The sequence below is a fragment of the Sardina pilchardus genome, chromosome 24 (genome assembly GCF_963854185.1).
Source record: "Sardina pilchardus chromosome 24, fSarPil1.1, whole genome shotgun sequence".
Classification (NCBI taxonomy): Eukaryota; Metazoa; Chordata; class Actinopteri; order Clupeiformes; family Clupeidae; genus Sardina; species Sardina pilchardus.
In genome coordinates, this window is record NC_085017.1 from 16,350,702 (window position 1) to 16,365,701 (window position 15,000).

A 15,000-nucleotide genomic window follows, 5' to 3' on the forward strand; every position below is an offset into this window, starting at 1 on the left:
AGGGAGAGAGAAAAAGAAAAAGGTAGAAAGGAACAGAGAGAGACAGATAGACAGAGCGAGGAAAGGAGAGAAAGAATGGCCTCACATCAGTTTCCCTAATGTAGTATTCATGAAGGTCAGGGAGATGGGGGTTTGGAGGGGGACGAGGGGAGTTATGGCATATTGTCTCAGAAAAACAGCAAGGGCATAATGCCCGTTAACCTTCTCCATAATCTGCCATTCTTTATGCTTCGCTAGTGAAGGGGAACAGAGTTACGCTGGATTAGCACAGATACACATACACCAGAGGAGGCTCCTCCATTGAGGAAAGGGAGGAACAACCTCCCTAAAACTTCAGGGATTTTTTTTTATTTTTATTTTTTTAATTTATCTGATAAATTATTCTTAATATTACTATTTGGACACGTTGAATGAGCTAAAATCGTTCTCCTAGGTCAAAATGCCAACAGCACCCCCTATCGCAATTCAAAATTACTGTACGGAGGAGCTTCCTCCTCAGACCCCTCATTGAAGTCCATTATAAACTTCTCAGACCCCCGCGGCTCGTGAACCCCGTCGTTTTCAATGGGCAAGGGAGGAAGCTCCTCCGTTGGAGTGGGCGGGTCTAGCCAGAGGCTCTGGAATTTAGCGCCAACGGTGAACCAATAAGCAGCTAGCTCCTCTGGATTACACCGTGCAAGACCGTGATCTGCGTCCACAACGAGAAGAATAATGTGTTGAACGGGAGGCTTGTTTTACATTGCTAATTGCTCGTGAAATAAAGACTACAATGGCATCAGAGGACGCTGTCCATATTTTTACTGAACAAACATTTTACACATTCAATTACAGTGCAAAGGTTAGGATAAAAGCAGCAGGAAGACCAGTTCCAAAAATCCATATTCCAAAAAAAGATGGTAATGCTAAATCTAGTGTAGTGAATGCTACATGGTATGACAAATACTCGTGGCTAACTGGTAGCACAGAAAACAGTCGGCTATACTGCTGGCCTTGCCTGCTAATGGGGAAGTCACGAACGTGGACAGTTCAGGGATTTACTGACAATTTGGATATTTGGATAGCCAGGATAGGGCAACAAAACGCCAATTTGGACATTTGGATAGGGCAACAAAACGCCACGATTTGTGTGATGAGCACATTGAAGCTGTAATCCGATTGTCATTGCTGGGCACAATGCCAATTGATCAGGTTATGGACGAAGGTGTGCGGTTGCAGACTGCACAGAATAATGCAAAGGTGCGCCAGAACAGGGAGACTGTGAAGCGTGTGATTAATGCTACTGCCTATCTGGGCATGCAAGAACTGTCTTTCAGGGGGCATGACGAGGGGGCTGATTCAGACAACAATTCGTCACTATTTACAGGCATGTCTAAAACCATGCAAAACGATCTCATTTCGGCAATATCCAAAACGTTTATTTTTCCTGACTTCCCAGAACTAGATTGATTAACACCCTCTGGAGTCTAAATCCCTCCCTGGGAATTTGAAAAACTGTTCCAAACACACATGTCAATCTTTGCTATTTTTTTGTCCTAGAAACATATAAGTGACACCATAAACCTTTAATCAACTAGTTAAAAGAGAATGTATCAATGGCACTTTGTAAAAACAATAAAAGAAAACCAGTGGCGTAACAAGACGATCACGGGCCCTGGTGCGAGATTTTTTGCCGGGCCCCATACAGGTTTCCATTGACCCCAGGATAACTTAGCTTTGATACATGCAATACACATTAAGAGTGTCTTAAATTCTATGCAAATGGCCTAACGCACTGAAGTAGTTTTAAGTAGTTACAGATTGCAATTTCAAATAAAGAACACACGACTAGTATTCATTACATGTGAAAACATCAAAAAAATTATTTTATTAACAGCCTGCAGGCCAGGGTAATCTAATGTTGCAGCATAAACATCAATTCGCATGGAATTGTGGGAACAAATGCGCTGAAAGGGCAAGCGTAGATTGCTCGCTACACTCGCACTGCGCAGAAACAAAACTTATTTTAGCCTAACGTATTTAATTCAGAAACCAAATAAAATCATTCAGATGCATACAATCCATGTGTGAATTAGGCAATTAGAAGGCCATCTTACGAGCCTTTCGTTGAGCAAAATCGTCAACGATGCTCCCAATATTTAATGCTCTGGCTCTTGCATTTTCTATGGACAGGATAGCTAACCCACTGAGCCTCTCCTGTCCCATGCTGCTCCTCAGGTAGGTCTTAATAAGTTTCAGCTTGGAAAAAGATCGCTCAGCTGTTGCCACAGTCACAGGCAATGTTAGAAACAACATGAGAGCAGTACACACTTCCCCGAATGTAGATGTTACACTGTCATAATCTACCACCAGCATTTTGGCAAGTTGGAAAATAGATGACTGCTGTGAAATCTCTGCTCTAAAGCTAGACCTGAATGCAAGGAGTTGTGATGGGAATGTTGGGGCAATGTCCCTCCTATAATGGTCTGACAAACGTCTTGCTTTTTCAAACAGATCATCATCTCCTGCGAGTTGAAGGGTCATAGGACTTAAAGACTCAAACACATGACATGTTTCCCGCATACTTGCAAATCTTTGGGATAGCTGACTGATTGCGATGTCCAGAGTTGCATTAAATACTTGCACTTTGAAGTATCTCTCTGCATCGGTTAAGCGCTCATCTTCCGATAGTTCATCAAAGTGACGCTTCACTCTCCGTGCTCTAACATTTTCAAATGTACTTCGAACACCCCATTTATTTGCGAGCGTCTGCGCTATAGCCTTGGCCTGGTCAAAGGCACGCCGGTAGTCAGAAAGGACCTGTATAGAATTTTCCAGCAATTGCATTGCTGTCTGTAAATCTGTCTCTGTCTTTTGGAGTGTTTTAGACACAGCATTTAGAGTCTCCAACACTTTTGTCTGCACAACCACCAAAAAAATAAAACCAAATTTTTCCATTGACTTCATCAGCCCAGCAGCTTCATTGCGCTCATCCCCTTTGTCACTCGTAAGCACTATTTTTGTCAGCGCTTTCATTACATCCACATACCTGTACCGTATGGCACTAAGGGATTCATATCTGGAGGACCAGCGAGTGGGGCATAATCGCTTAAGTGTCACATCTGGGTGATCAGAGCCTGAAACTATACCAACGAGCATGCTCCACCTTTTAATGCTGTTCCCAAAGAATGCATATATATGCTCTATGGTTTCATAAAACCGCTCCATCTCTGAGATGTTTTTCACGGAATCATTCAGCACCAAGTTCAGGTTGTGCGCTGCACAGTGAACGTAGGTCGCAAGCGGCTCCTTCTCCCTAATCCTGGCCTGTACCCCCGAGTAAATGCCACTCATGTTTGCTGCTCCGTCGTAGCCCTGTCCACGACATTTTGAGAGGTCAAGGCTATTTCGCCTAATGCTGTCTAACACATTAACTGCCAACTCACTAGCGGATGTATCTACTGTCTCCATAAATCCCAAAAAAGACTCCATCACTTCTATATTGACAGCTTTATCCATTGCATTTCGCACTATTGTCACATATCTGTACACTTGGCTAAGTTGATCATGCTTGGACAGATCCTGCGTAGTGTCCATTATGATGGAAAAAAACGGAGCTTTATTAATGTCGGCTGTAATGTTCTGCTGGACACGCAAGGACAATATGTGAATGAGCTCGTTCTGGATAGCTGGACTGAGGTATTTAATCGAACCCTGTGGGCGGTTTATCAACTCTTTCAGCACAGGATCATAACACGCGAGCAGCTCAATTATCGCAAGAAAATTTCCACTATTTGGCTCTCCTAATACCTCCCGATGACCCCTGAATGCTAGATTACAAGAAGCCAGCGTTAGTGTCACATTTACTATGCGCTCCAGCACTCCCCTCCAAAAAAGTGCGGCATTGCGCACGTCCCTCTCCAAATTACTATCAATGGTCCCATTGAGTTTCCATTGCTCTAACACAACACAGGCTACGATGTGTACCTGGGAGGACTCGTGGGATTCAATTTTTGTAGATAAATGCCCCCAATCACGAACTCCATTCACCCATGCTTTGTTATAATGGGGTGAACTGCGATCCCCAAACAGCCAGCATGGTTCACAGTATGCACAATCCCATTTTGGTGAATAGCAAAGCCAACTCCGCGGCAATTTGATACCGGCCTTTGTGGTCTTATGATAAAACACATCAGAAAAACAGCGATTATGCTGATTTTTAGGGAAAGGACCGCTTGGTTTACAAGAACCAGTTAAGATGTAACGTTTAGTGGAAGCGTCCAATACATTTTCTTCAAAATGTCCCCTGTCTGTGGGATAGCGTTCCTCCCCCAGTCCTGCCCTGCCCTGCTCCTGTTCAGCGCTGCCACCGGCTGTCGCTTCTGCCTGGTCTGGACCACCAACATTGTCCCTGTCTGTGGGATAGCGTTCCTCCCCCAGTCCTGCCCTGCCCTGCTCCTGTTCAGCGCTGCCACCGACTGTCGCTTCTGCCTGGTCTGGACCACTAACATTGTCGTCTACAGTTGGGCCACCTGCGCTACTACCAACTTCATGACTGCAACACAAACAAATGAAACTACCATATTGAAATAACAACTATCCTTTTTACTACCATCACCAGGTCAGAAATGCTAACGTTTCAAATCTTACTACAAACCTATCTACATATCCTACATGCTAGGTTTGATGTTTGATGCTAGGCTGATAGCCTGCTCCTGAGATTAGCCTACCTGTTGCATGACTGTTCACAGTTACTGCTGCTGCTGCTAGGTGTCCTGTTCTCACGGTCACTCTTGCTGAAAAATCCAAATTGGTCTAATTTCGGGAGTTTTGCCACCCTTTCCTCTTGCTCTTTACGCACCTGCCGCTTCTTGCAGCCGCTCTTGTGTATAAACGGCATTTTGATGACTGATATGTGCAGCCACCATTCATTCAAAAAAAAATCACAACAAATCACTCAGCCTACCCAGAAATCCTTGCTGTATCTCAGTACAAAGAAAGATACTCTGGCGAAACAGTATGACGACAAAGAAAGATGGTAATTTGATTTAGCCGTTTTTATTTGATAGTTTGATTCTTAATGGTGAAGTTCTAAAAAAAAAAAAAAAAAAGGGTGGGGTTAGCGACGGGCCCCGGGAGGTCACGGGCCCTGGTGCGACCGCACCGGCTGCACCTACTATAGTTACGCCACTGAAGAAAACCCTAGGATTTCAGTCCTCTCACCTGCAGCAGGCCCATCCAAAAAGCCCATTCAACTTACAGTAATTTGCATTTGAAAGAGACACGCACTAAGTGACCCATTAGTCTGACTTTTTTCCAATTTGTAGTAAAATTACATAACATTTTTAAATGTTCTTTTTACTTATATGGAGCCAACACCATTGTTTTCAAGGTTTAAACTTCAAAAGTCTTAGCTCGATATATATTTATAGTGTATTTTTATACCTTTGACCTTTAACCTTTGGAAATTGTTTTTTAAATAGTTGTGTTTACACTGAATTATTATAAAAAGTAATTTCATTACATCCACTTTACTCTCATAATTATTTTGGAGGATCTCTTGAATATAACCATATGTGCCACTTTTGCATAGATGTTTTTAGTTAGATGAAAAACTTCTCAAGGTATAGCTAGCTGCCTCAAAGTGTTAACATTTGTATTTATTAATTTAGCAGACACTTTTATCCAAAGTGACTTACATATGTCAATTATATAACAAAGATCATTGTCCCTGGAGCAATTTGAGGTTAAGTGCCTTGCTCAAGTGCATAACGGTGGTTTAAATGTCTGGGTAGGCGGCCTACATACTCTATTGTTCACATATGCCACCAATACCATCACAACCTCACATTTGCCACTAACACCGATCAAGTGCACCTTCCTTCCTCCCTTATTTTTATAACCACCAGCCGCCACTGACATACACACACACACTCAAACACACACACACACACACACACACAAACACAGGCACACACAAGACAAACAAACAAACAAACAGACAGACATACACACACACACACACGTGCATGCATGATGGTGATTGCAAACGCTCAAATACATACATGCATGTATTACACATTTCAGTTTAAATCTGTACTCAGGATAATCTCCTTTGTTTTGAAAGCAGGGCTGTATATTAATGCGATAAACCCTCTAATTCTGGGTAAATAAACAGAACGAGAGCACCCCCCCGCTCACTAACTGCCGTGACGTGCTGTCGATCATGGCCCCATGTTATCACCATAACCACTTTCCTGCGGGGATGAGGTGGTTGGAGACTGGTCGTTTGAGCTGCATTTTTCCTGCGTGAAAGTGCTAACCTTGAAGCGGCCACTTCGCCGGATTAGCGAAAGGAAATATTCACGGGACATAAAACCTACAGCGTTTTTTTTTTTTTTTTAAAGTCTCCCCTGGTGACCAGTGGCCAGAGAGTAGCACTCAGAGACATCAGAGTGCATTAGCGGCTAGCGTAGCATTGGGGCTTCTAACTAAGAGCATGTGATGCTATTCTGAGAAGCTGAGGAAAAGCTACAAATAAACACTTAAAACAGCTAGCCATTTACAGAGATAGGATTCCAGGGTAAACATATTTAATATTTACAGGAAATAGGGAAACAAAAGATACCCCATGGAACTAAAGTGTTTGTTGAAGCGATTAGACCATCTGCATACTGTACATGAGCATGTCTATTTGTGTGTGTGTGTGTGTGTGTGTGTGTGTGTGTGTGTGTGTGTGTGTGTGTGTGTGTGTGTGTGTGTGTGTGTGTGTGTGTGTGAGTGTGTGTGTGAGTGTGTGTGAGTGTGTGTGTGTGTACATTGCATTAGGGTGTTTGAGGACAAGCCACGGTTGTGCAAGGCTGAGGCGTTTGTGTGTAGCCTACCTCAAGGGAATGTGAGAGGAAAACACAAAGGGTTAGAAACTGTGTGTGTGTGTGTGTGTGTGTGTGTGTGTGTGTGTGTGTGTGTGAGACCGAGCACGGGGCTTTCATGCCACAGCGGCCTCCCACCACACTCACCAGCTGTTCACTAAAGCCCTGAACCCCGCGTCACTTTCCTGCGTCCAGATGCTGCTCTTACACAACCGGCTTTTCTGATTGGTCAGCATCAAAACTGGAGCACTAACTGACACACACACACAACACACAACACACACACACACACACACACAACACACACACACACACAGGTAATGCAGGAGACACGTCTCACTTGACTTGTGCACTCATAATAAAAAGCTTGCATACACCTGGTCCTCAACAAAACCACTCAGACACGCAAGATTCAGCACGCGCTCCTCAAAGCAAGCGTGCCGCTACAGAGCAAATCTGGTTAACATTTCTTTATAAAAGCACTAATATAGTGAGTGCTCATCTGTAACACAAAGACAACGACACGCACGCACACACACTCACACACACACACACGTTCACCCATATGCGCCTGAGTAATGGATCAAATGAATGGCTCGGTGCCCTGCGCAGTCTCTCCCCACAAAAGGAAGGCGAGGCATCTGTTTGGATTCACAGTGGAGCGTGGCAGAGGAATACCTCACAGGTGACGTGCGGCCATTACGGCTCAGTCCCCTGACGAATGCCGCGTCTCCCCCCCCCCCCCACCCCTCTCCTGAGGACTCCGCCGGGGCAGACAAATGCTCTGCTCCGCTCACAGAGAGAGAGAGAGGGGTAGAAAGAGAGAGAGAGAGAGAGAGAGAGAGAGAGAGAGAAAGAAAGAGAGAGACAGAGAGAGACAGAGAGAGAGAGAAAGAGAGAAAGAGAGAGAGAGAGAGAGGAGACAGAGTTGCCTTAACTACCAGGGCTGTCGGAGGAATTCAAATGCACTGATTTCCATATTTGATCAATCCCTTTCAACACCAGAGAGCCTGTGGTTTTAGTCGGGTTGATGGTGATGGTGATTGGAATGTAAGTAAACAAGCCAAACACCACATGCCGTGCCAAGTTTCCCTCACTTAGTCATTCTCCAAGTGCAGCTACAGACACTTTTGTGGGGAAGTTCTGTGAGTTTGGATCTCCAAGGTCACAACAGTCATCCGTCATGAAGTCTCACCCCTTAATTACAGTTTTAAATACTCAGCACTGAAGGTTTAAAGGGGAAGCATGAATGAAACTTCTACTGCAGAAAAGAAAATTTCCCCCAAATTGCTCTACACAAAAAGAAATTTCTCCTCATTTAACTGAAGATGAGCCTCCCGGGGCTCAGCAAACAACCCCAGTGCTGCCGAGAGGCATCTCTCCAGAGGTGGCCCTATTCACCCTGCCTCTCCCTGTAGGGACATCCCTATTAGGAAGTAATGATGGATCAATCAATGCATCTCGCTCCCCAGTGGGGAGTCATGCACAGCAGTGCACTGCGGGAAGGGAGAACAATTTCATGATTTCTTTATTAAGCCTGAGGTCTTACACAAAGAAGGGAAAGAGCTGGCAAGAGAAGCATGAGGGGAGGGGGGGGGAGTGAAAAGCCTGTCCCCAATGGAACAGTGTGCCTAGAGTGCTCCACAAAAAAAAGCCTGCTCTGCGAGTGTTATGAAGTAAAATCTTCGAGATTTGTCTACTAGAAAATGCAAGAGATTTCACGGCTACTCTCAGAGCAATCACACAGCTCTGTATGGCTTCTTAACCGACTGACCAATCAGTCAATGAACATGTAAATGTGTGTCCTAGAAGCACTCGTAGTGTGTATTTAAACTCAACTCCTCTGGATTCTAAATGGCCTCATTTGCTTCTAAAACATGTAGAGAAAACAACAGCAGAATACTATTATGTTTATAGTGCCTTTCTACAGTAAAGTAGTGCTTTATAGTGAATGAGTGGGTGAATGAGTGGGTGGGTGGGCGGTTAGATGACGTTTTGATCATGTAGACCTTCATCAGGTGAATTTTCAAAGTTCAGGTAACTGGTTACCTTAACCTTATCCAAACGCACCTGTCCCCACAAAAGAGGTGTGCAAAAGCGTGCTTTTTCGAACGGGTTAGAGTAGACGACGTACCTGCCAGGCTGGTGGAAACGTTGACCTGCGTGTAGAAGCGCTTGTTGGGCAGCAGCTCGGAGACGCCGTTGAGCGCCTCCACGGTGAAGGTGTAGTTGGCGTTGGGCAGCAGGTTGACCACGGTGACCGTGCGCTCCGTCAGGCCGCTCTGCTGCGGCACGAAGCCCACGCTGGGGCCGCACGGCTCGCACTGGGTGACTGCGCCGCCGCCGCCGGAGCGCCCGGTCGTCGCTGGAGCCGATGCCGACGCTGGCAAAGCTGCCGGTGCCGCCACCCGTACGCAGCGTCTGCAGCCCACGCTGTAGGTCAGGTCGCCTCGGCCGCCCGTGTCGCTCGGCGCCGCCCACTCCAGAATGAGGGTGGACTGCTTGAGGGTGTAGACCAGGTTCCTTGGTGGAGAGGGGGGCCCTGAGAGAGAGAGAGAGAGAGAGATCTTCAGACGTTTTCTGTAACGTTTATGTACAGTACAGTATATTGCATGTACAATGTATATGTAATTGTAGGTCTATGCATCTATTTTATGTGTACATGTAACTGAGCTTTGGCAATAATGTTATTGAAACGTTCATGCCAATAAAACTTCATTCATTGAATTCGATTGAGAGAGAGAGAGAGAAAGAAAGAGAGAGATATATAGAGAGAGAGACACAGAGGGCCAGATGTACTAACGTTTTGCGCCCATTTCAGGCGTAACGTGCGCGTATAAACATGGGGATGGTATGTACAAACACGCCGCAATGAGAGAAACGCGCAGACTGCCTGCCGTGGGAGCTGAGAATGGCTATTTGCGCTTTTCCGTGTCATGCATATTAATTCCTGGGCGGATCAGCTGAAAATGGGTGTAACGCGCAAGTACAGGGGAGGAGAGGTGCTAATAGCGATTGATTAAGTATTCCGCCTTATGTATGAAAACAGCGCACGTCTACTTTGCGTTGAAAAACTTCCGCCTTCTGAAAGCAGGTGTAATCCAAATTGCGGTTAAATGCGTCTATTAGAAAAACGTTTAGAGTCAGCTGAATCAATATTCAGAGCATCAGTTTTCTTCATTATACTATGTCAAAAGCAACCTTAACTTTTGTTTGCCTCTCTAAAATCGTATTTTCTCTTTCACGACATAGCCTACACTTCCCAATCTGTTAGACAGGCATTACTGTAAGTCATATCCGTATAGTCTACCAGCAGTAAATAGTTCACAAGTATTTTTTTAAGTTGATTAGTAGAACTTCTAGGCCTACTCTGTCTGTCGCTGCTCATTGACATCTCTTTGTCTCATGTATGATCGCTAAACTTGGATTCTTTTTAATATTGCAATATTCAACTGCGCTTGTGGTTCAGCAGCTCTGCACACGCAACTAGCGTTGAAGAGGGGCGGGAACGGGCGGGGATGACCGCAGTTAACGTAATGAAGTGACAGCTTAGTAAATTCCACGCAATATAGCCAAGCACAGCGTTCGCATTCTGCGTTTACAAAAACTCGCTGTTAGCGCTGTGTTAGTACATCTGGCCCAGAGAGAGAGACAGAGAGAAAGAGACATTTAGTCAGGTGTGCTGATGAAACCAAACCAAGCCCTAACACCATCGCTGCCTGTTAACTTAGAGAGGGGGGAAAAAAACACCCCATTGTGTTGTGTTTTGTGTACTACCGCCTGCATGTTTTTGAAGCAACCGAGTGCTCCTCTCAATCTATGAGATTTCATCAGGCTGAGTGGAATCTTGTTGTGCAGCACTACAGACTGAAGGTTCCCCCTTTTGGGGAAGAGCTCCTTCAGCTGCATACAGCAACATACAGCATGTAGCAACAGTTGTGAGTGCTGTTGCTGTCACTTGCTTCATACTCTTTTGTTTTGCCGGGATTCATTTAAGTTGTCCATGTGTGTGTCACTGAACTGAATTGACCGAGGGTGACGGATTCAATGAGCATGGATAATGAGGAGCACCCCCCCCCCCCCCCCAACACACACACACACACACACACACACACACACACACGACAACGCCTGCCAACCGCATTTCGTCCTCACACAGCCTCCTCCACTGCACTTCACTCCAAGAGCCAATTGTGAAACAAAAGCAAATGGAGGCAATTGACTTAACGATGGTGAGGCTTTTTGTTTTTAAAGAAAATTGCTGTCAACAGTCATGGCTGGAGCACAATAGCGTGAGTCACAGGCAGAGAAGCCAAGCTGGCATGACTGGAACAAAATGAATGTGTCCTATCTGATGCTCGTAAAAATGTAGCTACTGTATGCAACGCCGATGAAATAGATCACGGCAGGCAGGCGAAGAGAGAGAGAGAGGCATTGTGGAGCGGCCTGCAGGCCACAGCTTCAGATGCGGAGATGTGGAGGGTGTGAGTGGGTGGGGATGGGATGGGATGGGGTCTCAGCCTGCTCTGCTCCCACTTTGTGCTGGGTGTCTTTTGAAGGCTCCGGGGGGGCAGGGTTAGGGGCCCGGAGGTGAGGCGGAGGCAAAGCTCAGGCGTGGTCGTTTGTCCCACGGCGCTCACCGGGGCGTTTAAATGTCACCGGGCTTTTTCTTGAAAGCCACGTTTGTAAAAATCCGGGGGCTATGGCCCCCCCCTCGCATGCTCAACAGGTGTCAGCACGTGGCTATGGCCTTTAAAGCTGATCCAGGAACAGCGGTCACAGATCAACGGCGGGGCGGCGGAGGCACACCGGAGGCCTTGGGCACGGTGATTAAGATCACAAGGCCGTGTTAAGAGGTGTCTTGGATGCCGACCACGTAGGTGTGCATATGCAATCTCGGCGGTGAGGAAACAGACACGGCACACTGTGCAAATAGTCATACAGTATGAAAGCATGACCTTTCTGTGAGAGGCTTTCGCGAAGCTATTTCAGGCAAAGCCATTCACATCTTCATAAGCGCGCTCTGACTATGTAAGACAAGGCCCTTTTTAGATGTGGGGATCTGAAAATCATGTCTAAAGCCTTCTGCGTCTGTCCTCATTCAGCACCATTCAGTCATTAAAAAATAACAGATATACACCACTTCCTCAAAGGGTTTTACTTTCCGACGCTTGTTAGGCCTGTAGCTAACAAAAATAGAAAAATTTGAGCGGAGGCAAGCTGTTTTTTCTCTCTTTTTTCGCCATCCAAGATGAGCAGAAGAGAAAGACGGTATGAATGTTTAATGTCAGACTGATCCGGAGGGCTCCACCTTCCCCTGCTTGAAACGCAACTTTCTTGACGTCAGGTAAGCACGAGTTCCTTCCTCTCTGCATAATAGCGCGGGACAACGCACAGCTGTGCCCAGATACAAAGTATGCTGGCTGATGCGTGAACAGACATGTGCAAGAATATACACGTGTGAGTGTTTATGTGTGAGTGCTTATGTGTTAACGTGCGCGCGCGCATTTGTGTGTGTGTGTGTGATTGCGTGCGTGTGTGTGTGTGTGTGTGTGTGTGTGTGTGTGTGTGTATGATTGTGTGTGTGTGTGTGTATGTGTGTGTATGTGAGAGTTAGTGAGTGAGTGTGTGTTTGTGTGTGTGTGTGTGTGTGTGTGTGTGGCGGGGGGGTGGGGGGAGTGTTAACGAGTGCGGTTTCATTAAAAGGCTGGGCTGGGGGTTATGTAACGAGGCCCGTGTGGGACTGAGAGCAGCTGCGCTCCGGATACTTTCACCAGCACGCAGGGAGCAGCTCCCTTCACTTATTCATCTCATCCCCTCGCTCTTCTCTATCTCTCTATCTCTCTCTCTCTCTCTCTCTCACACACACACACACACACACACACACACAAACACACACACACACACACTCTCATACACTACTGCAAACACATGCACAGACACACACAATCTCCCTCTCCTCTTCTCTCACACAAACACACATAACACTACTTTTGAGCTTATAAGGATTACAACACACATTCTACAACCAGTGCATTTTCACTGCAGAGTACAGCATCAGCAGCACAAAAACAGCTAGTGATGGAGAACAGAGGTTGGTCCTCCTGCACGGGCAGCTGTGTCCGATCTCAGTGGGACGCTTCAGTCACAAACATCAGTGACACCATTGACTAAAGATCACTCCAACAGCATCAATGGCACTGCACTGCCTTACCAATCCAAACGGCCAAGGAGCCGTGATGCTCATAAGTCTCTCTAAACATGTCAGCCCCCGTCTCTATTGTGGCGCTCCTGCTCTCGCCCTGCTCAACCCCCGTCAGTCTCTAAATCTATCTCCCTGCCACCTCCATCTTCCTCCCACTTCCGCTGTCATCTTTGTCCCTCTCTCTCACACACACACACACACACACTCCTTTACTCCCACCCACCCCCCTCTCTCTCTCTCTCTCTCTCTCTCTCTCTCTCTCTCTCTCTCTCTCTCTCTCTCTCCCTCTCTCCCGCTCTCTCTCTCCCTCTCGCTCTCTCCCTCTCGCTCTCGCTCTGTCCACCCCTGCCGATGGATTTGCTGTATCTCACGGTGATAGTAATTACAGAATCAATAGTGTAATTAATGCTGTAATTGTGCCGCTATAACCGCTATCAGGGGAGATATAAAACGGTCCCAAATCGATGGTGTAATTAAAAGCATGATTACGGCGCCATAGAGGTTCACGGCGGCCCCCCTTTTGTGCCTCTCCAGTGGGCCGTAGTGGACGGCGAGCGGAGCGTTGCGGGGCCCATGATAAGCACATCAGAGCGGCTGGGGGCCGGCCGCCGCCTCCTGCATAAACAAAGTCCAGAGATCAATGAGTTTACGCCTGCTGGGACTTATCTGATGGGCTCGACAACTGATGGGGAGGATAAAGTGTTTGTGTGTGTTTGTGTGTGCTTGTGTGTGTGGTGTGTGTATATGTGTATATATGTGTTGTGTATATATGTGTGTGTGTGTGTGTGTGTGTGTGTGTGTGTGTGTGTGTGTGTGTGTGTGTGTGTGTGTGTGTGTGTGTGTGTGTGCATATACTGTATGTGTGTGTGTGTGTGTGTGTGTGTGTGTGTGTGTGTGTGTGTGTGTGTGTATTATTCTCTATGTTTGCATTCATGCATATGTTTACATACATGACAGCTCAGCATGGATACACATATTGTTCTGTGTGTACAGAGCCCATGTAATGGCATGTGGTGTGCATGTGCTTGTCTCCTATTGGCAGAAAGGTGAGGGATCAGGTGCAATGTGAAGTGGATTCATTTTACGTGAGCCAAGTGTATACAGACACTGATGCGGTCAGTCAGCTAAAAAGTTTGTTTTTAATGTAAGCACGAGTGTGTGCTAGTCAGTAAGAATGTGTGTTTGTACACGTGTGAGGACAGGTGCATTATTCAGTCAGCATTCGCCTTTAGCCTACTTCTCTGAGTATGTATGCATGAGAGAGAGAACCATGGACAGAAGGGAGGGAGGGAGAGAGAGAAACAAAGGCTGAGAGAGAAAGTGAGAGAGAGACAAACAGAGGCAGAGAGAGGGAGAGAGAGAGATAGAGCGAGAGAGACAAACAGAGGCAGAGAGACAGACAGACAGAGACAGAGAGAGGGAGAGAGAGGGATAGGGAGAGAGAGAGAGCGAGAGAGAGAGAGAGAGGGAGAGAGCGAGACAAAGGCTGAGAGAGAAAGTGAGAGAGAGGCAAACAGAGGCAGAGAGACAGACAGACAGAGACAGAGAGAGGGAGAGAGAGAGGGATAAAGCTATATTGAATTGAATTGAATTGAATTGAATTGAATAGAATAGAGAGAGAGAGAGAGAGAGAGGGATAGGGAGAGAAAGAGGGATAGAGAGAGAGAGAGAGGGATAGGGAGAGAGAGAGAGAGGGATAGGGAGAGAGAAAGAGAGAGGGAGATAGAGAGAGGGATAGAGAGAGAGAGAGAGGGAGAGAGAGAGAGAGAGAGAGAGATAGAGAGAGCGGAGGGATAGAGATGGAGTTCTCACGTGTGCAGGGTGCGGAGGGACTGTCCAGCGGCGTGCGGAAGTGGTCCTCCTCGCACTGGCACACCACGGAGCCGTCCTCTTCCGCCACGCTGTTGGCCGGGCACGGGAAGCACTCCTGCTGCCGCGACGACATCT

The 15,000-nt window shown here is 46.6% G+C and overlaps 1 protein-coding gene across 1 annotated transcript in view; it reads right to left on the minus strand.

The window, feature by feature from the left end:
* Window positions 1–15,000, minus strand: part of LOC134072640 (ephrin type-A receptor 7-like) — a 130,049-nt gene that overhangs the window by 40,620 nt on the left and 74,429 nt on the right. Inside the window, exons 4-5 of the mRNA XM_062529430.1 lie at window positions 14,866–15,000; window positions 8,983–9,390 (exon numbers count right to left, since the gene is read on the minus strand). The exon at window positions 14,866–15,000 is cut by the window's right edge and continues 21 nt beyond it. Coding sequence (XP_062385414.1) covers window positions 8,983–9,390; window positions 14,866–15,000 — 543 coding nt within the window. The remainder of the gene's footprint in view (window positions 1–8,982; window positions 9,391–14,865) is intronic.